General features: G+C 31.9%; 1 protein-coding gene across 1 annotated transcript; it reads left to right on the top strand.

Annotated features, from left to right (window-relative positions):
* The first annotated feature begins 41 nt into the window (after positions 1-41).
* On the top strand, positions 42-27958 carry LOC131948278 (serine/threonine-protein phosphatase 6 regulatory ankyrin repeat subunit B). The gene is made up of 15 exons (XM_059309814.1): positions 42-3210; positions 3766-3859; positions 9488-9536; positions 10927-11110; positions 11615-11745; positions 11898-11963; positions 12198-12302; positions 15217-15319; positions 19661-19773; positions 19986-20238; positions 20401-20570; positions 21628-21747; positions 22559-22688; positions 26434-26614; positions 26941-27958. The coding sequence occupies exons 1-15, from the start codon at positions 81-83 to the stop codon at positions 27176-27178; spliced, it is 5067 nt and encodes a 1688-aa protein (XP_059165797.1). The 5' UTR covers positions 42-80; the 3' UTR covers positions 27179-27958.
* The last annotated feature ends 17 nt before the right edge of the window (positions 27959-27975 follow it).

Below are 27975 nucleotides of genomic sequence, written 5' to 3'. Positions count from 1 at the left end.
GGAAAGACAATGTCGTAGATGTTTTAATAAAACATGGGGCAGACGTACTTCTTGTTACTGAGGATGGTTGGAGTGCATTAATGTTTGCATCTGGTAATGGACACGAGAATGTCGTTGGTATTCTAATTAAAGGTGGAGCAAAGATAGACCATGTTAACGACAAAGGACAAAGTGCGTTAGTGCTAGCATCTCTTAATGGACACGACAAGGTGGTAGATACTCTTATACAAGGTGGAGCAGACATACACCACGTCAGTGTAGATGGATGGAATGCATTAACGATTGCAGCTTCTAAAGGGCATGACAAGGTTGCGGAGATTTTATTAAATGGTGGTGCAGACGTACGCCATGTAAACAAAAAAGGTTGGAATGCTGCAATGCTTGCATCACGTAATGGACACACCAAGGTCCTAGAAAGTCTAATTAAATGTGGAGCAGACATACACCACGTCCTTAATGAAGGATTGAATGCATTAATCATAGCATCACTCAAAGGGCACAATAAGGTCGTGGATATTCTAATTAAAGCTGGAGCAGACATAGATTATGTAAACAAAAACGGGATGAATGCAGTAATGCTTGCATTATTAAATGGACACTACAAAATCGTAGATATTCTAATGCAAGGCGAAGAAGACATACACAATGTACACGAAAATGGACTGACTGAATTAATGATCGAATCACTTAATGGACACGACGAGGTTGTAGATACTCTTATACAAGGTGGAGCAGATATAAACTATGTCATATTTGATGGATGGAATGCATTAATGATTGCAGCTGCCAATGGACATGACAAGGTCGTGGACATTTTATTAAAAGGCGGTGCAGACGTACTGCATGTAAACAAAAATCGTTGGAATGCATTAATGTTTGCATCACGTAATGGACACGAAAAAGTCGTAGAACTTCTATTTAAATACAAAGCTGACACAAAACATGTTATAGAAAACGGATTGAATGCATTAATCATCGCATCACTCAATGGGCACGAACAGGTCGTGGATATACTAATTAAAAGTGGCGCAGACATAGACCATGCAAACAAGAATGGGATGACTGCACTAATGGTTGCATCACTAAATGGACACGACAAGGTCGTATATATTTTAATTAAAGGTGGAGCAGACGTTCGCCCTGCACACCCATTTGGACTGAGTGCGTTAACGCTTGCATCACACAACGGACATGACAACGTTGTAGATGTTTTAATTAAATATGGAATAGAAAACTTGCGTGACATTGAAGTTAGAATGAATGGATTAGTGCTTTCATCGCGATATGGACACCATAACGTTGTAGATTTTCTAATTGAATATGGCGCAGACGGACAGTATGTAAACACACATTTGAATGACGCTATAATGTATGCATCTGAAAACGGACACGATAAGGTCGTAGATACTCTAATCAAACACTCAGTAGGCATAATCAATGAAGATAGATGGGGGGATTCATTAATGATTGCATCTCAAAACGGACACGATAAGGTCGTAGATATTCTAATTAAAGGTGGAGCAAGTTTTCAATATAAAAACGAAGATGGATGGGATGCATTAATGGTGGCATCTCTATATGGCTATGACAAGATCGTAGATATTTTAATTACAGGTGGAGCAGAAGTATGTAATGTAAACAATGATAAATTTAGTGCATTAATGATTGCAGCTGAATATGGACACGACAAGGTGGTAGATATTCTAATACAAAATAGAGCAAATATACATCTTGTTAAAGAAGATGGGTATGATGCATTAATGATTGCATCTCAAAACGGACACGATAAGGTCGTAGATATTCTAATTAAAGGTGGAGCAAGTTTTCAATATAAAAACGAAGATGGATGGGATGCATTAATGGTGGCATCTCTATATGGCTATGACAAGATCGTAGATATTTTAATTACAGGTGGAGCAGAAGTATGTAATGTAAACAATGATAAATTTAGTGCATTAATGATTGCAGCTGAATATGGACACGACAAGGTGGTAGATATTCTAATACAAAATAGAGCAAATATACATCTTGTTAAAGAAGATGGGTATGATGCATTAATGATTGCATCCCAAAATGGGCACGATAAGGTCGTACATGTTTTAATACAATGTGGGGCAACTATAAACTATGTAAATGAAGACGGGTGGAATGCATTAATGATTGCATCCCAAAGTGGATACGAAAAGGTCGTAAACCTTCTTATTAACTGTGGAGCTGGCATACACCATGCGAAAGCAGATGGATGGAATGCATTAATGATTGCATCTCGAAATGGACACGACAGTGTCGTAAATCTTTTAATTAAAGGTGGGGCATGTATTAACACTGTGAAAGAAGATGGATGGGATGCATTAATGATTGCATCTTTATTTGGACACGTCAAGATTGTAGAAAGTCTTATCAGTAGTGGAGCAGATACACGCTATGTCACAAAAGATGGATACAATGCATTATTGTTTTCCTGTACCAAGGGACACGATCAAGTCGTAGAAACTCATATTAAACGTGGAGCAGACATACATCATGTCGACAAATATGGATTGAATGCATTAATGTTTGCCTGTAACTATGGACATGACAAAGTCGTGGATATTCTAATCAAAAGTGGAGCAGACGTAAACTACATGAACAAAAATAAAATTAACGCGTTATTGGTTGCAACTGAAAATGGACACGACAAAATCGTAGATATTCTAATACATGGTGGAGTAGATATCCATGTTGAAGAAGATGATGGGTGGGATGCAAATGCATTAATGATTGCATCTAGATATGGGCACGACAAAGTGGTAGACACTCTAATTAAAAGTGGAGCAGACATAAATTATATGGACAAAGATGGATTGAATGCACTCATGTTAGCCTGTTACAATGGACACGATAAGGTCGTAGATATTCTAATACACTGTGGAGCAGATATGCTCAAAATCAATGAGAATGGTTGGGATGCGTTTATGACTGCATGTGAAACTGGACACGAGAAAACGTTAAATATTTTTCTAAACAATCTAGCTAACGATGTATCTATGGAAAGAGGCAACATGTTGTTTCTGGTTCTGCCCACTGTGTATTTAGTCGACTTATGTTTTATTGCGTTTCAAAATGCACATACACAAGTTATTGACATGCTTTCGTTGTTCTATGATAAAACAATAGATAAAAAGAAGTCAAAATCTGCTTTCCATCACATTACTTCAAAACTTAAAACAGGTATGTGTTACATATTTCTTTTTTTAAATACGTTGGCCCTGTGTGTACAAAATGATACACATAATGGTAGATTTATATATAAACCTTATAATAATGTATGTTACATAAATTCATTGTTGATGTATGTTTGTTAATCTCACCTGACATAGCTATGGTACTTGCATGCACATTTAAAACGCTTTTTTCTACTGAAGCACTTAGTTTAGTCTCAAACCGTCGGGGAGATCTACCCTTCTCAGTAATTAATTTTAAGATAACTGAAAACTAACCTACACTGACTGTGTCCTTGTAAACTATTACTGTCATATGTATTTAAGGAGATGGGTGTTTTCAGTCTATGATTTTATTAGACAAAAAATCAAGGGAACGACCATTATAATAAATTTCAAACTGATTTTTCTTATAAAGTATAAATGTGCGAGAATTTCTTTAACATCATAGAAGATTTTGAGTTAATAGGTAAATCTATATACCTAGTTTAAAGTAGATCATTCTATTTTTAAAATTAACCTTATAATGGTTGAAGGTTTAAATACTTTTTTTTTTAAATCGAAGCATTGAGCAACTGTGGACTTACAGATCAAATACTACAAGTGCAACTTAACGATAATTTCGAAACCAAGGGACATGATCTTCACAATTGTAAACAGTAAGTATTATTTCTTTTAAAAAAAATTCTTACTTATTGCCAGTGATTCTTTATATTTTATTTTATTGTGTATATTTAATTATTGTCTATGATCATTGTCATCAGCATTCATGTATATGTTCTAAGTTTCTTTGTTCTTTTTTCATGAATGGTGAAATTGGCTAATTTAAGATAACATTGAATTTGAAATAATACTAGATCTAGGGCCTATTCGAGTAAATAAAGTATCTTAAGCAGATAGGCAACAAAAAACGTCACTTTCGTGACGAGCCAAGATAGCTAAGGTGGTAGTGTAATAGGCTACCATGCCGGTGGCACGGGTTCTAGACACATGTTAATGAATTTTTTTTTTCGATGTAAATGATAAAGTTGCCTATCGGAACTGGGCGGGATACAGGGCAGGTGAAGTAGAGTTCACCTAATGCTTTGTCCTTAGCATTTGACTTGGATAGTGTAGTCAGAGTATTATGATCGCTATGTGACAGCCGCATATCAGATCGTTTAAGTGTAGTTATTGACAGATCCACTAGACAGTATGAACACAACAAAAACTACGTGGGCTCGTCAAAAACGATCTAGGGGAGTAGACACGTAGAAATGATGTGACTCATAACTAGGCGTAACTGTCAACTGTTTAATAAGTGTACAAGTATGGAAAAATGACACTTCGTCTAACCAAAATATAATAGAAACTAAGAGTAATAGTAATAAAAAAAAATCAACTTACAGCCGTCTCACAGTTAGTGAAATAAATCTCTAAACTAGATAACAAATATCACCGATGTGGCATTGGTGAGATAATACACCTAGGAAATAATAATCATTAAAAAAGTTTTAAAAAACCCACGTTTTCTGATTGAACTAAAAAGTAGAAAATAAATACTATACATCACAATAATGCAAGCGATCACTCTACTATAAGCGATGAAAAACGTGGGGCGCCGAAGTAAAAGTTATATTACTATTGATTAGATAATACTATTGACTTTTATTAGGGAGCTTGTAGAGAGTCAACAGTATAAGAAACTGTAAGAAAAATCACGGCGCCCCACGTTTTTGATAGCTTATAGTAGAGTGATCGCTTGCATTATTGTGATGTATAGTATTTATTTTCTACTTTTTAGTTCAATCAGAAAACGTGGGTTTTTTAAAACTTTTTTAATGATTATTATTTTCTACTTTTTAGTGTTTGTCTGTTTGTTTGCATGTAAATCTTGCTATCGATTTTATCTTTTCACTTTTTTTTTGGGTAAACGAAGACAACTCGTAAAAAGACAACTCGTAAAAAGACAACTCGTAAAAAACACGTTGTGTGAATACGTTACTGACTAGAACACATCGATTTGAACCCGTGTCGAGTGGGATAGCAATCGTGTGCCCAACCACTCGACCATATCGTCTCCCCCATACTGGCCACCAGTTGTTACGTTCTGGTTGTTTGTACACAAACACAGCGTGACAACTACTCAGTAAGCAAAAAGAGGGGGAGTACCGAATCTTGTTTTCATCAAATTACAGTTACTGGGTAATGTCCCTTTTTTCCCACGTTTTTTGTTACAATTATATAGCGGTCTAAAATGATCAATAAAATGTTTCCATGGATTAATTTAGTAATAAAAACAATAGAATATTCAATTGTCATCCAAAACAAAGCTTCCCTGAAAATTTCAGCGCGCTAGCTAACTGGGAAGTGCCAGAAATTTCGATCGCAAGATTGGATTGGAAAGACAAACAAACAAATAAAAAAACAAACAGAGAAAGCAAGTTAAAGAAAACGTGGGAAAATATTAGAAACACCCAATGGCGCTAAAAAAAACACCTATAATAAGGAAATCAAATGCCGCCACAAACTAAACAACTCAAAATGGCGTCACACACACACGGCACTCTCTGGGGTCAAAAGCTGCCCTGAGATTTCGTGTTCTGTAGTTTTTATACAAGAGCAAAACCAAGGGAGGTTACTTTAATGTCGTAAGACCATTGGTCGAGGATCTGCTAAGGATCGGAACAACCAATTAAAATCTCATCACACGACGTGACGGAGGAGTTCAGGTGACCGTACAACTCTCCCAAGGTCGATACTTAAACCAAGAAACTAATTTACATAAGGACAGAAAAGACCTAATTAGGTCACAAGAGCCATGCTCGGCCGAAATATGTTTTTAATTGATAAAAAATACAATCTGAGGAACACTGGACAGGTGAACTCTACTTCACCTGCCCCATGTCTTGTGAAGTCCCGATAGGCAACTATAGCATTCACAATTTTTTAAATTTGAAAAAAATGAACATTGACATGATGTGTCTCGAACCCTTACCACCCGCATGGTAACTATTAGACTATCAACTCAGCTATCTGGGACATTCAGAAATTATACAAAATTAGTGGTATAGTTTACATAGAGAGTCCGCGAAAAAAACCTAAGTTACGCGAATAGGCACTAATATTTCAAATTAAATTTTATCCCAAGTTAGCTAGTTCCATAGTTAAGCAACCAAAGATTTATATAAACCTTGGTATTTTTAAAAAACTTTTGAAAATTTAATTGCTAATTTATTTGATGTTTAGCTGGTGTGTAAAATGATTGTATAATGATCAGGGCCGGAGTTTAAAGAGTCTAAGTAATTTCACGTCATGCTATTATTGTTGGAGTATTTGCAAACTAATTACGCGCAAAGTTATTAGAACTGCAAAGGCTTCCTTAATAGTATAAAACAAATATTATATTAAATTCACTTACCCAAAAAAATACAATATCAATACAATACATTTCTTAATTTATAACAAAATATCTATGTAAACGAATACTATAATATCGGATTTTTGTTTGTTCTTAAAATAGTATAAAACATTATTTAAAAAATATTATTTTGAAAAGTTACCTCCCTTGTTTACTTTTTCACAAACAATTGTTTATATAAGAAAATACGGCATCTAGACAAATCTAACAAACCTTATGGGCTTTTTTTCCGACGGAAATAATGTTATTCTGTTACCCTCCAGGGTCAATCTACGACCTCACAAAATATTAGGGGGATCGTTCGGCAATTTATTTGTATATATCTCAAATAAGGAGAATTTCATTAGCCGTCATTCTTAAGCCCTCGTCGAGGGCTTTGGTTCTGACCAACAGTATTTTCATAAGGCACAGTCTTCTATAAAGGTACTTGCAAAAAATTAGCCACATATACAGAGGTTAAACATTAAAATGTGTTTTGAAGTTACCCTGTTATTGACATAAAATACAAAGATTCTATATATTATATAAGTTGTTTTCGTAATATAGTTCATATAAAGAGAATTTCCCTCGCGGTCACATTTTAGTCTGCAACGAGGGTTTGAGTCAAACTGACAGTTTTTCCATACTGCATAACCTTTTATCTAGTCGCATGCTAAATAGTAGCCAGATGAACAGATGATAAGTACCCTAAAATCTTTGTTGAAATTACCCCATTATTTTTAACATAAAATAAAATGATAATAGAGGGAAATACGACTTTTAGCCAATTTCTAGATGTTTCCTGGATATGGGGAGTTTTATCTGACACGTCTATGCTTTGTTCTATCATACAATATCAAGAGAGGTCGTTCTGCAAAAGTTTTTTTTCGTAATATTGCTCATGCTGACACGTTTTAGCCCCCGTCGATCGCTTTCAATGAAACCGACAGTTTTCTATTTAGCCTACCCATTTATCTAGGATCATGCAAAAATTAGCCAGATGAACAGACGATAAGTAGGCTACCTTATAATCGTTGTTAAAATTACCCTCTGTTTTTCACATAGAATACAAAAATTATACAGGGAAATACGACTGTCTAGTTTTGATCACTTTAGAAAGTTTTCCTAGATATGCGAGTTTTTTCTGACACAAAGTATCAATTGGGATCGTTCGGCAAAAGTTATTTCCTTAATGTAGCCCATATTAGTCGCCGCTCAGTCTAGGTTAGTTTTGACCCCTCTCAGTGGACTTTACGGCCAATCGTCACTAGCGCTCGTTTTCTATTGCCCTAAGGCAGGAACCTGCCAAATTTGAAGCGCCTGATCTCTTTGCTATATATATATATATATATATATATATATATATATATATATATATATAATATAGATATATATATATATATATATATATATATATATATATATATAAAATGTAGGTCTGAAATAGTTTAGTATGTATAAAAACTTCGTGATAGAGTCTAGATCTAGAGTCTAGGCTGACTTAAATCTAGTTTTTACGTAGCTCCAAATCTAGATCTGTATCTAAATCAAGATCTAGAATCTGCAGCTGCCTTAAGTCTAGTTTTTCGTAGCTCTAGAGCTCGATCTAGATTTCAAATTAATAAAGTAAATTTTATAAGTTTAGGCCGAGAAAATTGTATACCTTTCACAGCGTACGTCTTGATAAGTAGATTTAAATCAAATTTGAATGAAATAGTTCATTTCTTTATATTCTAAAATTGTAAGATGACGCCTTTAGTTTGTGTTATTTCCTTAGTTTAAACATGTGTCTTGTGACGTCATTGTTTATTGCGTTCTGTCACGACAATAGTAATTTTAAAAGAAAGTGATATTTCAACGCCAACGGTAGACAAAGGTACAGATTATAGTCCAAGTTGAGACCGAACTGTCAAATCCAAAGGGATCTAAACCTACCCCTCCACGCGACACCAAATCACCTTGTCTTTCATGCATCAAAATCAAACGTGTAAAACACGACAATACACTCTTTAGTTAGAAATGTGTTTCTACATTTGAATATGCCTTTTTATATTTTCCTTCTTGAAAAAAAATTATTTTATACATTTATAATATGCACCATATTATTTTCAACAAAAGTCCGTATTTCTACCTTTTTTATATATCGCTGAATATACTGACGACTTTGTAACAAAATAGAGAGAGAGAGAGAGAGAGATAGAAAGAGATAAGTTTGCATATGGGCTTTTATATATTAGGATAAAATATCATATATTTAGTTATTTAATACATTTTAAGTATATTGTTATAAAAGAAAAGGTTTTATTATGTAGACATAATCAGAACGTGATTCACACAGCACTAGGCGTAACTAGATTGAACTGGATTGGATTTATGTCTAAAATATGCGCGCGACATTGTGTTCCTTTGATCAAACCATATGTCAGTTATAGGTGTAGTAGCTTTGACTTCATCAATGTTTGAGAATGTGTTCTTTTTCTCATAGAAGTTTCAGTTAGAATTTTTTGCTATTTAATTTATAACCTCTATTCAACAAAGTACACTCATGGTATAAAATAATCTGTATATGGAAAACATTAAATTAGTGTTTTGATTATATTGCCTAATATTATCCCTAGATATGTATGGCAAGCACGTATGAAATCGCTGAAAAAATTGGCGCCTCAAAATGCTATCTTTAATATTGTATCTTATAAGTTACTTATAACCAAAAGTAAAATTATATTTACTTTGCGTATTTCAAAATATAAGCAGATTCAACAAACAATACAACATGGTGTGTTTACGCATTCACTGTTGATAGTAAGGTAAAAGAAACATGCTTACAATTATTGCATACAAACAATTACATATTCAATCTTGTTCAATAGGCGATAATTTATGTAACAGTATTTTTTTAACATTACAGGTCAATCAGTTGTTTTTTAAAAATGTCAGCTTCTGTTCTCAATAAACAGGTAATACAAATTAATTTTTTGAAAACGGTCGTTAAGATGAACGTTGTATTTGAATGTAAATCATAGCATTTTAAGTGTAAAAAAGATTATTTTCGAAATTGCATTTCGCAAACAGTTTTTATAGCTTTAAATGTAAAGTTATATGTTACTTTTTTGTATGAGGATCCAACAAAATAATTAATTTTTAATCGGCTGAGTTAAAAACATCTTCAATAGGAAACGTTTTTGCAAAATTCAACAACTTTTTTAATGGCACAAAGATTATCAGTTATTTAAAGTTATTTATTTGCTTTACAATTTTTTATCACTGCAAATAATAAAAGAAACAAACGTTATTATTGTAAACTTTATCTCTAAAGAAAAGTGTATAGCTTATTTATTGTATTAAATTTTCAATAACAATCTAGAGTAAGGAGTACTTTTTACATGCACGTATTGAACCATTGCATTATTAGTGAAGTTCCTTTTCAAACCTGACACTCTATGGGGCAAGTGTAATAGAGTTCTTATGATAATATAAACATAACTATAAACATAACTATGAACATATCAATAACCATAACATAACTATATACATAACTATAAAATCAACTATAACCATAACTATAAACCTAACTATAAACATACATGTAAACGTAACTATAAAAATATACGTAAACGCAAACGTAAACACAAACGTAAACATAAATGTAAACACAAACATAATGTAAACATAAACACAAACACAAACACAACACAAACACAAACGTAAACGCAAACGCAAACGTAAACGTAAACGTAAACGTAAACGTAAACGTAAACGTAAATGTAAACGTAAACGTAAACGTAAACGTAAACGTAAATGTAAATGTAAATGTAAACGTGAACGTGAACGTGAACGTGAACGTGAACGTGAAGGTATACGTGAACGTGAACGTGAACGTGAACGTGAACGTGAAGGTATACGTGAACGTAAACGTAAACGTAAACGTAAACGTAAACGTAAACGTAAACGTAAACGTAAACGTAAACGTAAGCGTTGGCGAGGGTGTAGACATAGACGTAGACGTACACATACACGTACACGTACACGTACACGTACACGTACACGTACACGTACACGTACACGTACACGTACACGTACACGTACACGTACACGTACACGTACACGTACACGTACACGTACACGTACACGTACACGCACACGCACACGCACACGTACACGAACACGTTAAGAACACGAACATGAACATGAACATTTAATAAAGAAACCATGAAAATGCATAATATTTTACGGTGCGATTCATTTTATTAAATGATAATTAATCGTTTTTTTTAGATAAGATTTTTTTTTCTGATACAAATATAGTTGCAAGTTTTAAAAATTAAATATTTTTTTTCCTACTTTTAGACACCAAGCTTTGAAGAACTGCTCGACTTTGTTTCTGATATAATGTCTGAGTTTACAAGCATGAGGGTCTTCGACGCTTTACATTTCTTCATCTACCAGAGATGTTTATCGACAATTAGCTCTACTCTAAACAAGGGAGATCGACTGAAGTTTTTCTCTTCTCTTTTACAACTTAACTATATTGGTAATTAACTTTAGAATTTGCAGTATTTAGAGACATGTATGTTCTAGCAATAGAAATACGTGTTTAAAGAGTTAGTTCTAACAACATATGACGTCATTTTATTGTTTTTAAGAGAACTGCTAAATGTAAAAAACTGAATGTTATGTGCACTCATAGTTTCCTATTAGATGTTACGAGCGTGGACATTTGGTTATTATTGTAAATAAATTATGTATGACCCTGGCACTGGTATCTATCCTTTTAAACTGGTCAATTAGTATCCACTTGAGTAATTAAAATCAAGCAAATGGTTACAAATTATTTATCGTATTTTCCAGTTGCATTTTTATCGTATTTACGCCAGATGTTAATTTACTTGTAATGTCATGTATTTAAAAAAAACAGCTAATTTTGTACTTTATGTTTTACTGTGTGATAAGTTCATAATCTGCGTGGCCGTTCATGAGATATGTAGATTACAGCGACATTTGACTGTTGGAAATTATTGATGGATTTTCATTTCAGACGAGACGATGAAATACTTACAAGATGAAAACTTTCTCGATACAACAGCACCAGGTTTTACAACGCCTTTAGTCCGTGATATGTTGAGTCTTTTGTGCGATGGTAGTCATTACTCTTCAGATTTCGCTATGGTAATGGTTATTTTATGTTATATTAAAGTATCATAATTGAATAAAGAAAGACCGACACGATTAGAATAAATGAAAGAAAATAATAAAAATATATTTTCAAACATGCAAATTAAGCCAGTGTATAGTTATGTAATACATGTCTATGTATTTAGCGCTTGACCGAGTTGAACATCCTAAATATATTCACTGACTTTCTTCAATCAATCCAATATGTTCAGGTAAGATCATTCTACATGTACTTTTCTCTCGTTTATAGAATTTCTTTTTGGTACATAGGCCTACATTATACACACACACACACACACACACATACACACACACACATATATATATATATATATATATATATATATATATATATATATATATATATATATATATATCATAGTTGAATAGTGTATTATTGAAATATAATTAATTGAAATACTAATAACAATACATTTTGTTTTCAGAATGCAAATACCCGATTTATTACAAAAATCGTAATCCTTACTCTACACAACATAGCACGGAGGGAAGGTGCTAAAAAATATTTTACTAGTAGCAACACAACCGAAGTAAGTTCATTTTAACATATGGCTTGATATTTTTACAGTAAAATACAAAATTTAAAGTTTTAATTTTTGTTTATGTTTGGGAACTGTGATAACCAAGATTCTGTACAACCTAGAAAAAGGTAAAATCATAACAAAAATTATTAAAATGAGATAACCTGATTAGCCAGCCGTTAACTCTATGTAATTAATCCATTTGATTTACATGCGCGTTTTTGACGCTTTGATCGAATAAAAACAGCTGTATCAATTTTAAGGTTTAATATGTAATAAACAAATCAAATAATGAAAGTTGTTCTTTTCTTATTCTTAATCCTCATCACTCCCTGTGGAGTATAGGGTAACAACAAATCTCCGCCATTCCACCCTGTCCTGGGCGAGCCACTTTAGTTCATGCCAGGTCTTGCCAGTAGCCTGCACTTCTTCTTCCATCTCTCTCCTCCATGTTCCCAGTGGTCTTCCTCTCTTTCGCTTTCCAGGCGGAGTCCACTTCAGCGTCATATTGCGGAGTTTTCTCATGCGTAGGACATGGCCCAGATATCTCCATCTCCTCACTCGAACTTCTGAAACAATGTCGTTTAATCCTGTCCTTCGCCATATTGCCTTGTTCGAGACTTTGTGGTCCCACTTTATTTTGAGGATGCGTTGGAGGGATCTTTTTTTCAAATCCTTTGAGTCGGCTCTCTCGTTCTTGTTTAGTTTCCATGACTCTGCAGCATAGAGGAGTAGGCCTACAGAACGTATATTAGACTTGTAAATCCTTATTTTAGTTCACTGCTGCAGCGACGATGATTTCCAGATCTTAGCGAGTCTGTTGAAAGCTTGTGCTGCCATTGCTATTTTGGTGGCCATTTCTTTCTCCATGCTGCCATTTGCTGATATATAGCTGCCGAGGTACATACATTCGACCTCTTCTAGCTCTGCTCCATTTGCAAAGGTCTTGAGAGCACTTATGGATTTTATTTTTATTAGCTTGGTTTTTCAGGAGTTTATCTTTAGCCCAACGCTTTTAGCAACATGCTCTATTTTTGTGGTTTTTGCTTGGATTTCTTTTTGGGCATGTGAGAGTAAAGCCAAGTCATCAGCAAAGTCACAGTCCTCTAGGTGGTTGGTAAGTTCCCAAACAATTCCTCTTGGCTTATCCTCAGTGGCTCTTCTGATAATCCAGTCTATTACCACCAGAAAGATGACAGGTGAGATAACACAGCCCTGTCTGACTCCTCTTTTTACCTTGAACCATTCACTTTGCTGATTTTCATGTCGCATATAGCTCTAGTATCTTCCATAATGATGGATGGTGGATGTTATCAAATGCTTTCTCGAAATCTATGGTAGTTGATGTAGAGAGACGAATTTCACTCCAGATACTGTTCCACTACACTGCGCAAGACAAATATTTTGTAACAAGTTATCAATATATGTTTGTCTAGTATGTTGATAGTTGATTTTATCTTAAAATTTGAATAATATGGATCTAATGATTTTTTTTTGCCTACACTGCCCTTGGTAATATTACTTTTCATGTTTTCTCTAATTCATTTTGCCAATTATAAAACTTATACTTTATGCAAATACCAAATCCTATATTACGTGTTTTTCTTAATAAGAATCAATATGCATATTTGTTGTTATTTTTTATTCTTACGAGATTGACTTTTATAAATGTTAGAAAAACACATTGTTTCCTGGGGGACGAAATACAAAGAATGGGTCGTTATTCTCCATCTTCATGTGTCATATTCAAACATTTTATGGCACAAGACGCCAGCAGTCTAACAGTTCTTGAGTGAAGATGTATGTGGTCGACGGTTGGTCTAAATATCGATGATTACATTACACAACATTGGTCTATTTTAAATAAGAATGTCATCTATGGCATGATTTTCTACAAACAAAAATCATAAATGTCATCCACTGACCTATTTATGTTCAGACAGAAGTCAAACAAAGATTTGTTCTGCCCCCACAGTGTTTTAATTTTGTAATGGATGACACAAACTACAGACAAAGCAAGATACATCAAATAAACACAAACTACTAGCATAGAGAACCTGGCTTTTGCAGATTACATAAATCTACTAGCCAGTAGTCAAAAAAATACGCAAGAAAAACGAAATAGCTATTTATTTTTTCTAATTTATTTGGACTCAAATTACTCAATAGAAAAAACAAAGTTATGAAGCAAAATACATTTTGTCAACAACCTGTTAAAATAAACAGATCACAAGTAACGGGAATAAACAATTTCATACATTTAGACAGCATTGACTATTAAGAAAGAGACTGCTCCGATGAAAGTAAAACATGTATTTCTACAGCCAAGCATGACTATGCAACCATAAAACGTGAAGATCGATTTGAATATCCTAGAAGATGGAATGAAAACTTTTTCAAAAGTAATGTCCTTTGCATCTTACTGTGAGGCAGCAAATGCTGGAAGGTAAAATAACAGCTACCAGCAGATCACTTGACTCTTTCCAAACTAAGAGCTTGGGAAGGATAAAAAGCATTCGCTAGCTTAACTTCTAAGCTATATGGAAATATAAGCAGTTTCTGAAGTAATAAAACAAAAGATGACGCTGGATGGAGTACGTCGTGCGAATAAATCCAGGTGATTTAACAGAAATTGCGCTAAACTGGACGCACTAAGGAAGTGGGGAAGGCCAAGGGAGAAGTGAAGGTACACGTGAAAAAGCAGCGGACAGAAGCAGGTCTGTGTTGGGGGACTACCAGGAAAATTTCCGGAGACCGACAAAAGTAGAGGGAGCTTTCTGATACGGCCCAATGTGTCTTGGGTACATAAAAGAAAAGATAATAATATGAAATATGTGTATCAAATATCAACTTCGATTTGTCGCTTGCTACGTTTACAATAAATGTAAAATGAATAAATATTGTTAATATTATATTTCATTAGGCTGTACTGAGCACAAAATCCATGGGCAAAAAGACTTGGTTTATATCACAGCTTCTACTTCTGCTAATCGAGGCAGGCTTTATTGCAGAAAAATGGGTATTAGGTAATTGGTTTTCATATTTTTGCACTGCATTTTATTTTCTTTCATTTAATAAATTTCAATTTACAGTTAAATCTTTTAAACTAATATTGTAAAGTATACATTTATAATATCATAACACCTTTTTTGAATAAAAAAAATTAAACTTTTCTCGCCCTACGTGCTCGAAAAATTTAGTACCACACACTTTAATTTAAAAATAGCAACTCTGTTTAAAATAATCTATCTTTCAAATTTGCTAAATCGTTTACGCTTGGCTTACTGCCTAGCTTTAAACACACACACACACACACACACACACACACACATATATATATATATATATATATATATATATATATATATATATTTAATTTATATATATATATATATATATTTGTATATATATATATATATATATATATATATATATATATATATATATATATATATATATATATTATATATATATATATATATATACTAGGCATACTGCCTAGCTTCGCTTAGGTTTTCAAAAAAAATTGAGGAATTGAATGATAATTTAACAGGTGATTGGCTGCTATGTTAAATGCTTAGAGCCTAAAATTATACAGTGGAGTAATTTAATGCTACTGTAATATTGATGGAATATTCGCAAACTTATTACTCGCACGGTAATTAGAACTGCAAGGGATTTCTTAATAGTATTAATCAAATATTATAATAAATTTCTTTAGCAATAAATCATTACATTTCAGTACAATGCAAAACTTAATTTATAACAAAATATTTATTTAAAACAATGCTATACTTTATGATTTTTGTTTTTTTTCTTGAAAAGAGTATACAGAATAATTAAACATTATTACATTAAAAATTTACCTCCCCTGTTCATAGACCAAATGACAAAATGCAAAAAATCTAGCCAGATGTAAAGAGGGTAAGTGCCCTAAAATCCGTTTTGAAATCACCCTCTGTTTTTCCATAAAATACAAAGATTATATAGGGAAATACGACTGGTCAGTTTTGACCCATTTAACGAATTTTCCCGGACATGGAGAGTTTTTTTGTGACAACCCAATGCGTTCTCCTACCACCTCACAAAATTTCAAGGGGGGTCGTCGGAGGAAATTTTTTTTCGTAATGTAGCCCATATAAGGCGCCGGTCAGTCGAGGTCAGTTTTGACCCCATCTCCGTAGACGTTTCGGCCAACCGTCACCGGCCCTCGTGTTCTATCGCCCCAAGGCACCATCGTGCAAAATTTGACGCGCCAGCGGCGCCGGGAAGTGCCCTATAGGGCACTTGACCTCTTTGCTTTATATATATATATATATATATATATATATATATATATATATATATATATATATATATATATATATATATATATATATATATATATATAGTTTTGATTTTTAAAGTAGGCCTACATGCTATATTGACGGAGAAACCGTTTAAAAATTGAAATTTTCATTACCAATCAAATTATAAAAATAATTTAATCATGTTGCAATAATTACTATTTATCAAAGAGATTTTTTTTAATATGTAAGAGTTTCTACAATGTGAAATACAGTCCTGTTCCAAATTCCCTACACATTTGAAGGACATTTTTTTTTACAATAGAATACAACCATTATACATTTTAAATAGAGATGGAAAGTATATTATATAGTTTTTGCGCCAATAGTATGTGCACTAACTTTTCAAAATTACATACCAAGAATGGATAATGTAGCGAAATCGTATTTCATTCAGTTGGTTTAATTTATGTGCTTTAACTTACATTGTACTAAAACTAAGATTATAATAATCGCAATCAATTAATATTTACTAATAAATGATTACAATGTTTTTGAAAGCTAAAAAATACCAACAATGTTATATACGTTAGCCATATCATGGTGTCTAAAAGCGAAAATTAGGTTCAAACGTCTAGTTATCTTCCAATCATATATCCATCAAAGTGAATAACATTTATTCAATAACACTTTTGGAAATAACTAAAGCTATGACTGGTACATCTAATTATACTCTCATAATGAAGAATATTCTTACTTTACATCTAAAATATAATGTAAATAAATATAAATAATTAATTTTATGTTCAATGTTTATTTATTAAGACATTTTAAATATATATATATTTATATATATATATATATATATATATATATATATATATATATATATATATATATATATATATATATATATATATATATATGTATATATGATTTTAAAGACAAATGATCTTTAAAAAAATTATCTCACGAACAAAATATATATCATGATATATTATAGTCATTATGATATTATAGTCAAAAAATAATTTGCCATAAAACCATTATATATATATATATATATATATATATATATATATATATATATATATATATATATATATATATATATATATATATTTGATTATATTGTGTAGAGCAGCTATGTTATCCTCCTATACATCTGTCAGGGTTGTAGGGGAACCGTGATATTCTCTTCGACAATACCATGTCATCTATCTGGTGCTCTGATGCCCTCAATAAGTCCGCAAAAGACGATCCGGTGCAGTCCCATACAACTTCTAAAATAATCAAAGTAGCATTTAGCGTTGGGCAATACGCACCAGTGGGAAACTCGTACAACCCTAATTTCACTTAACTAGACCTGTAGCAAATCTAAGAAACGCGCTGAATTATTTTTAGATGAAGCAATCGGTGTGATGTCAAAACAATAGTGAAATACATCGTACACAAGAAATGGTAAGTCAGAGTGTTTTGTGTTTAGTCACTGTTCAATGTAATATTTAGACTGATTTTCTAGCTGTGCCAGGCTGCAGAAGATACGTGCAAATTGGTTTTTTTTTCTAAGGTGCCGACAAATCAAAGCTTTTACATTATTAAATACATTTTGTTTTGATTTTCCTGGCTGGTAAAAAATTATGTGTTGATCGAATTAATTTGATAAATTGTTACATGATAAGGCAGGTACAAGGTACGGTGCGAATTTTATAAGCTTCTAACTTTGTAACAAAAATATTAAACTACCTGCTTTATTTCCTCAGATATCTGCAACACTACCTGAGACACTGATTCTGACGAAGACTAATTATATTTCAGGAAAACAATTTTCATCCGTGCTTATGCATTTCAAGGATAAAGGAATTATAAGAAGAAGAAACAAGTTTTGAGATATAAACATCTAGATCCTAAAAACATATGCACATATAGCAGTAGAATTAATAAATTGTCAAGCTAACCAAATTATCAAATAACGAAATCGACAAGCAATTTAAGTTCAAGTATAGAAAATAATTCAAGCAATCATGTAGCAAGTCTAAAAAGAGCAAACCACTGCTTCATGTGTGATGAAGGCATTATACAGATATGATTCAATGTTTAACTTGTAATTGTTGTGTACTAGTCTCATACTCAGTGGATAAAAATGGTTTGAATAATACTTATATATGCGTATTATGTCAATACATGCACGTGATAGAAATCTAAAATAAATTAGTTTATTTTTATAGCAACGTATTTTTAGTACAAAAGTATTTTCTATCGCATTGTGGTACTTATTTGGCCAACTAATGGTATAATTTTTTGTTTTGTATTAATACGCCTCTATTTTCAATCATTATGCGTTGATATAGTAAATGCTTTTGGGTTACAATAAAGTTTAATTTAAAGAAAAAAAAAACATTTTCTTCAGACTTGACGTTTTGTTTTTTAAATTATGTTTTAAAGGGGTACTAAAAACCAAATTTCCCTCTTGTAAATAAATGTTATATAATGAGTAGGCCTATATACGATACAGCAACCATGGCTGCACATACAGTGTTGTCAGTAATACATTTTGAGTATTGCTTGTTATTTTTACTGTTGTTATTAAGTAATGTACTCGTATGTTGTTCAGGTTCATTTAGTCGATAACATTATTTACCAGTAGTATAGTATCCTATTACCAGTAGTATAGTATCCTATTACAAATTTAGTTTTAGTAATAGTATGCTACAATTTCTATTGTTTTACTTTAGTAAACTTTAAGACTAGATCTGTGTATTACAAATTTCACATAATAAAAACATGTTTTAATTATCTTTAAAAAAAATGTATAGATCAGAATATATATCCCTATACGCTCCCTTCCTTTTCTAAATATTTATGATAGATCATTTAATATTTACTTTATTTAGATTCTAATTGTAATGGAAGAAACTTCTGTAAATGTTTATTGAAATTCAGTACAATTTTAAAATTTAAAAAATACATATATTTATACAGCCAACATTATTGTCGAATCAAAGTAAATAAAGCGACCATATGAATACAATTAAAACAAACATGTCGGTGTGTGTAATTTTGATGTGCGGAATTTTTCAGAAAAGTTACTTCTTGCGGTAAAAGGGGAGGATAAGGAACTATCTGAATGGCAATATTCTGAGCTGCTTCAAGGACTGAGTAAATTTACAGAGCAAGATCAATACTTGAACCAGGTTGGTTTATTATTTAGGGTATTAGCGAATACTTCACATAACATTGTGTAATATGTCAATTATTGTAGAACGTCAGAGTTATTTGTTTCTATTAACAAAATGTATATTGGTTGAACACTTTAATATGCTGTCTGAGAAAAATATACTAAGTTTTTTTTCCTTACGTCCGTGTATCTAAAACACATTGTGTGTGTTTTTTTTTAACTAAACAGATCATACCATGCCTTCCAGACCTCAAAGAGATTCTCAAACATGACGATATAGAAGAACATATTTTTACTACAAAATGTTTTAAAGACTTGAGTAGAAATCCGGAGGCGTGTAAAAAAATGATAGGAGATGAAACATTAATTAGTGATTTGTTCAATAAATCATTAAGCATGGATAACAGGAGTATTTCAGCAAATGTACATTCTATACGATGGAGAACGGGACGTGCAACAGGAAGATTACCACCCAAAGCAGGTGAGAGTTGGCGATGTATGAAAAAACAGTTTTAATTTTGATTTAGTACTGTATAAATAATACAGTTCTACTATTGATAACTAAAAACAACCTCTTGCACAAGTAAATATTACTTCTTTGGTTACATGACATTATATAATAATGTTATACTTTTATCTACAGAATTCCTAGTGTCTGACGAGTTTCCGACAGAATTTAAAATTATTCCGACACCGTTAGCACAGGGAGGTTTTGGTAGCGTCCACTTTGTCATCGATATCAACCAGCCTGATGATGTACAATTTGTTGCAAAGAAAACGTTGCGAAAACTAAGTGGCACAGACAAATGTATGGTAAATATCACAGTGTATCAAAATAAATTTGAATCAGAAAAAAAACGTTGGCCTAGTTGTAATTTCAAGAATAACATTTTAAAAGCTGTTGGCAGCTCAAGTGTTCAAAGTTAAAATAAAAAACACAAAAATTTGATTATTCAACTAGATCGCCTTTCCACGGTGGGATATCGTTACTACTTAGTATCAAACACCTAATGTATATCACACATTAATGTAAACACTGTTTATATGTGTTGCGACTGTGTGAGAGGTTTGAGCCATTTGATTCAACACCATTATATATATCACTACCTTATGATGAGATTGAGATGACAACCTTATGCAATCATTGTGCCATTTCACATCCTTGGACGACCAAGTGACAACTTATATTTAAGACGAACAGATGATTCTCCTTCTTCTAATTTATTATGGTATTGGACTCAAAATCTTCATCTGCATTAACATCTCTAGAATCAATCTCCCAACTTGAGTCACCGGGTCAGCATACGCCCTTTCACCACGATGATCAAGATAAGACTAACTCACACACGCACAGCAACCAAGTTTCTACCCAAAAACGTCACTATCTTTCAATCCGTGTCATCCTTCTAACACGTTCAACATACCCTTCGCACCAGCATTCACCTTGCGCCAATCTCTAGGGACAGAGTGGTCTAGCGGTAGAGTCTCGAGTTTGAATCTAATAGGTACCTAACTCAAGTTAGGGAAAGTAAATGCGGCTGGGCATAGTGCTGACCATACTATTTCTTCATACTATCTCTTCATATGCCAAGGTCACAGAAACAAGTTAATTCTACTTCACTTGACCCATAGACCGTCATGTTTGAAAAGGAAACTTTACTTACTTTAATTTACAATCTCTAGTTAAAACATGCATCATAACAATATGTTTTTTATATTGATCATTTACAACAAAATAGGTGTTATTAAGTATATTTTACAAAAAACTTACGCTATTGCTAAAATTTTAAATGTCTATTACATAACACATTTAAATTTAATCCTGGGAGTTGTATGTACACATTTATAAGAATAAAATCTTTTTATTCAGGAAACTTTTCAAAAAGAAGCGTCGATATTAATCAGTCTCAAACAGGAGAGGATTGTACAATTTCACGGATTTCAAAAAACCGAAACTGAATTATTGTTATTTTTGGAGTTTGTCAAAATGGTAAATGCATTAATTATTGCACAATATTTTTATTTAATTAGACATGCACCTCAATAACCATTCTAAAATATACGTCAAAGTTGTATGCTAAATCTGATAATACTTACGTTATTTTTTTAAGAATTACTAAAATTAATTAAAAATGCTAATATTTTAAAATTTTTCTTGCAAGAAATATTGCAATGCTTAATTAGAAAAATTATAGAAAATAATTGAGAATGTCATAGACACTATTTAATGTATCATTTAGATCGTTGTTTTTTTTTTTTAATCAAAGCTTTTAAGTGTGTGTTTAATTTTCAGCGATTGAGTTTTTTGTGTAATCTTAACATATATACGCATATTTTATTCATATGCAATACATACACTCTATAGCAGTTAATAAAGTGACTACTATGTGTTTACAAAACTTTTAGCAACAAATACACAATTACAAGGTAAACATAAATTAAACGACACCCACTATTCTACGGGCTCACTAATCATACATGTATGTCACATAGCTTATATATAAAAAAACACAATACACAGTTTAATACTACAATTTTGCTTGTTATGTGAACATTACGTCAATGATTTTGTAAGAAATTGGAAAAAAACATATTTTTTATATAAAAATTGCAATGTTAGGTTTGATCGTAATTTTCTTTAAATTAATTACATCTAATATGCATGTTTGACAATACGCTAATTCAAACACACGACAACAATATGATCAGCAACATTCTGTTAATTGTCTTGAATAATACTTTTCAAATTATATATTTTAATATTTTAATTGAATTTGAACATAATTTAACATTTTTCCTAGGGTACACTTACTGCCTTTGTTAAACAACACACAAGACTAAATGAAGCTTTGACAAGACAGTTTACAATTCAAATTCTTGAAGGCGTTAAATACTTGCATGAAAATAAAATTGTGCATTTAGACATTAAAGGTAAGACACATACATATGAGTATTTACGCTTTGATTGTTTCTGAGTGCGACTGCATGTGCATTACTGGCATTAACGACAAAAATGTATGTGCCCTGTCATTTAAAGATCAAATATTAATATCAACAAAAAGGCCAACTTATTAATTCAGGCTCATCCTTCTTCATATGCAATAACTCTAAAATGATGTAATCATTTCAATTTAACTGGCTACAAATTAACTTTGTGTAAATTTATGCAGCTTTTTACTGTCTCGTATATTCGAAGTATAGAGAAAGTATTGTAATCTTGCACAAAAATAACTTGAAATTTTGACAGTTTTCACTGTTTTACTCCTCAGTCCTTCATCACATCCGGAGTATAGAGGACTTATTTTAATCAGGCAAAAATTATAAATACAAATATATAAACGTTTTGGCGTTTTATGCGTTATTAGAAAAATGGTTAGTGAGGATTGCAGAAATATCATTTACTTAACCCTTTGAGCCCTGGCCTCCCTGGCCTAATTTCTCCTATTTCCTGAGCTCCCAGGGCCAAACCAATTTTCACTTATCTGCTTCTAACTTTGCCTATAACTTTTGAACCGTTTGAGATAATCAGACCAAATTTGGTATCCAGACTCAGGATCAAACAACAATTCAGCAAGATTCTGAAATTCTTAATTTTTTTACAATGTATGAACAGAACAATGTATATAAAACGAACACGTAATTATTGTTTTGATAGAACATAGAAGAAACTAATTTACAATTAGTAATTGCTTTGTTATTATTGATACCTGGCCATACTAGTTCATCGCCAGAAGTCCACTTTTATGTGATAACTTTCAAAACAGTTATCACTGCCGGACCCAATGCAAAGAAAAACTTTGCATGTTTTGCACCAGTAAACAGTTTTTTTTTTCGTTTCGGCAAGTCTTTGTCTTTGGCACCACGTGCATCAGAAGTTACTTGAACAGTTTCATTGTCACTGTCAATTTCAATGTCCTTGAGTTCAGTATCAAATTCAACGTCACTATCATCATAATATAGCCCAGGAATATTATCTTCTTCATCAGAATCAATAAGTAGTTGTATTGCCTGAGATTCAGTCATTCTACTTCTTTTGTTGATATTTCGGTCTTTTGCTTCATCTTTTGCACCAACTTTATGTGATGAAGTCGACGGCTGTGGCTCAGCTTTTCGTTTCGGCGGCATTGCTACGAAATGTAAACACTTTCACTTTTCCTAAAATCTATGTTTAGAATCATAATCACGCACTAAAAATACATATGCGCAGTTTTAGTCAGTCTTCCGCTAATTATATTTAATTAGATGGTATGACGGCCGCTAGGAATATGACGCTAGATCATCGGGCCGGAAAACCGGCTTTTCGGACATATATGCCTAATGTTGAAGCCGGTTTACCGGCCTGGCGGGCTCAAAGGGTTAAGATATCGTAGATGTAAAATGTAATATAAAAGTGCATCGGTAAATATATATATATATATATATATATATATATATATATATATATATATATATATATATATATATATATATATATATATATATATATATATATATATATATATATATATATATATATATATATATATATATATATACAACTGGTGTGATAACTCAAAATTATATATTTAAATTTAAAGTAAATTCCTTCGTACATTAAAATGCAGTATAAAAAAAGAACCTGAATTCCAGCTTGAAGCCTTAAACTCATTCTAATGTAATTTTTTTTTATAACTTTATGTTTTAAAATTACTGTATTTTACAATTAAAATATCCTCTAAGTATATTATTACGCAAACTAAAAAAATTCAGTTTAATAAAACGAATTATTAAAACCTAACGTCAATTGACCAGACATTCACATATAAAGTTTTGTCAGAAAGTTAAACTAGGGCACTAATACACAATGCATAGCCGTCATCTAAATGTACATCAACACTCTCAGACGATATAGACGCTAATACAACTAAATTAAACTCTAATTTAAACTCAGTCGTAACATAGATATTAATGTCAATACAAAGAAACTTTGTTGTTTGTTTATTTTTTAGCAATATAAGGTTAATTAGACTTTGTTTATACTGATTAAGATTAACTCTACATAAATCATCATTTCATCTTAACTGATATACGCCATAATTAACTTAAAGTGTCGATGTTAAAAACATTTTCAGCCTCCCTATTCTTAGTAAATCTACTTCACTATATTTATGTTTTAAAATTACTGTATTTTACAATTAAAATATCCTCTAAGTATATTATTACGCAAACTAAAAAAATTCAGTTTAATAAAACGAATTATTAAAACCTAACGTCAATTGACCAGACATTCACATATAAAGTTTTGTCAGAAAGTTAAACTAGGGCACTAATACACAATGCATAGCCGTCATCTAAATGTACATCAACACTCTCAGACGATATAGACGCTAATACAACTAAATTAAACTCTAATTTAAACTCAGTCGTAACATAGATATTAATGTCAATACAAAGAAACTTTGTTGTTTGTTTATTTTTTAGCAATATAAGGTTAATTAGACTTTGCTTATACTGATTAAGATTAACTCTACATAAATCATCATTTCATCTTAACTGATATACGCCATAATTAACTTAAAGTGTCGATGTTAAAAACATTTTCAGCCTCCCTATTCTTAGTAAATCTACTTCACTATATTTTCCAAAATGCTTTGCTTATAAATACTTATAAACATAAGTAATAGTTCTAATAAGTAAATGTTAAAAATTAAAAAAAAATACCTTCGCTTTCTGAGCAGTGTATTAACACTTTCCACTTTTCCCAAACTGTAATTACAGTTGTTAAATATTTAAATGTTTTGTCGCCATTAGATGAATAGCGCATCAAAATAACCAACCGCAATGTATAGACTTTGTGTGGGATTAAGGATATTTACCCTCAGTTTTATCCCCAACTCAAATTTTTTGCACATGAGTAAAACAAATGAACATATTATTTGGTTCAACTCGTCACAGAAAGTCGATTAATTGATAATGGCACTTTGGCCAAGATAGTAGTCGGTTTTTAAAGCGAATAATTGAAACTTACTTAACACTTTACTGATAATAGTATTTAAAGACATCTGTACATAACTGGGATACTTTTTTGCGTATAAACTATAGCCACTTTTATATTTACATCATATTGTCTAGTTGTCTTGCTAATTTTTGAAAGGATTGTAGATCTTAATAAATCGAATATTGAAAGATGAAGCGAAAAGTAAATGACGCAATCGCTATATATTTTAAAACTTTGACATATGTTTTTATTAACAGTAGCATTAGCACTAATACTAGCCTACCAATCACCAATACTATTATTTAAACGTAACTGTTTCTCACGAATTAAAAACTTAACGTAAAAGTCTTATTGGTTACCCATAATAACATAAATGTAAACATACGAAAAAACATATCTTAATATACAAGCAAATTTAACGAATAGTTTAAAACTATTTATTGTTCCGTTAAACGTAGAATTTAGTCCTAAAGGGTCGTCTTTAAATGACGTCTATATTTTATAAACCATTTTGCCGCGTTTCCTTCCATTGTAACTCTTGGTCAGAAAATATCGAGCTATCCCATTTAAAACGTTCCGAAAATAACATCACTCTGCACCATACAATATCCCATATACCCTATTCCAATTTGCGTTTTATGAAACTACGATTTATTTTTAAAGTATTTTATATGCTAGAAATACACATATTTTCACCAGGCAACAATATTCTGATGGCTGATGAAGCAAACATAAAACTAACAGACTTTGGCTTGTCGACAATACTAAACGAGGAAGAAGGAGTTGAAGCAGAAAAGGGCACAACTCGATACATGGCCCCAGAGATGATTAACTGCCCTGAAGGGAGAATATTTAAATATGAAATTAGCCTGGACATATGGTGAGAAAATAAATCTTTTAAATTGTATTGTAATTTTTGTGCATAAACGCATTGTTAATACTTATAAAAACACTTTCTTTAATTCAAGCAATAATATGTGGATATTTTTCGTTTTACAGTGTGAAATAATCAAAATCGGAATTTTTTTTTCACGATTTGAAATTAAAATAAAAATTTTAAACAATTGCATTGTATAACGTTGAGGAATACTTATTTTTAATTTGTCAACTATTAATATCATTTTACATTATTGGGTATCGGTTAAACAATTTACCTGCTTATATTTGTCACTGTTTTAACATATATTTTAACTTGAAATTTACCAGGAGTGTAGGAAGCACTGTTGTAGAGATGGTAACAGGCGTACCACCAAACTCAACTACTGCATCGGTCAATGTAATATTTAAAAGAGCGAATCTTGAGAAACCTAAATACAATCTACCAGTAGAATCATCCATTTATTTGCAACAGTTTCTAGAAAAAACATTTAGACTTGAAGCAGCAGAAAGACCGTCTGCAGAAACTTTGCTGAAGGAAGACGCGTTTGTGACTGGTTGCATATAATTCACTGTTTACATTGGGTATAACATCAGTGTAATTATAATTTTTGTTTGGATGAACTATTTTTGCCTATTTAATTACAATTTTAATTAATCTTCTATCATTTAACGAATCTGTTATGTATTCAACTGCAGTTTTCTTTTATTTAGATTTTATTTAATACAGTTTTTCCATTACAATTGCAAAACGTATAAGTTTAAATGACTGAGATAAACCTATTTTTATTAAAGACTTGTTAAAACACAGCTGTATTCACATTTCAATATATAGGCTACACTAGTATTTTTTAAACAATTAATTCCTTTATTTCTTGTCGGTTACTATAATTTTTGATTCAACGAACCTAAATATACAATAGGCCTACTATTCCAGTCGTTGTATCAATATCTTAAACATTAAAAACAAACAACTATATAGGGGTCTTCCATAAATGATGGCACACGTGTATGTGGGATGGGGGTCCGTAGTTTTGTGACGGTGTGAGATTAGGGTGCGCGGAGGTTCAGATGGTTTGGCGTCGCACCAACAGAGTTTAGACAAGATTTTGGAAAAAAAATATCGATGTTTTAAATTAAGAAATATTAAACTGCAAGTTTGAGAGGGGGGGGGGGATGATTGTAGAGTCCAAAAAACGTGACGTCATTTATGTATGACACCATAGGCATACTGTACTTGTAACATGTTCGTGGATTTTTTTTAACCAGTTAAACAACGCAAATCGGCTTATTGTGCATGATTAAACCTAGTAAAACATATTGTGTAACATTCATCTATATATATATATATATATATATATATAT

Source organism: Physella acuta, unplaced genomic scaffold, assembly GCF_028476545.2.
Source record: "Physella acuta isolate Inbredline_101_S28 unplaced genomic scaffold, ASM2847654v3 ptg000635l, whole genome shotgun sequence".
In the NCBI taxonomy this organism is placed as follows: domain Eukaryota; kingdom Metazoa; phylum Mollusca; class Gastropoda; family Physidae; genus Physella; species Physella acuta.
This window is presented reverse-complemented; position numbering and strand designations above follow the sequence as displayed.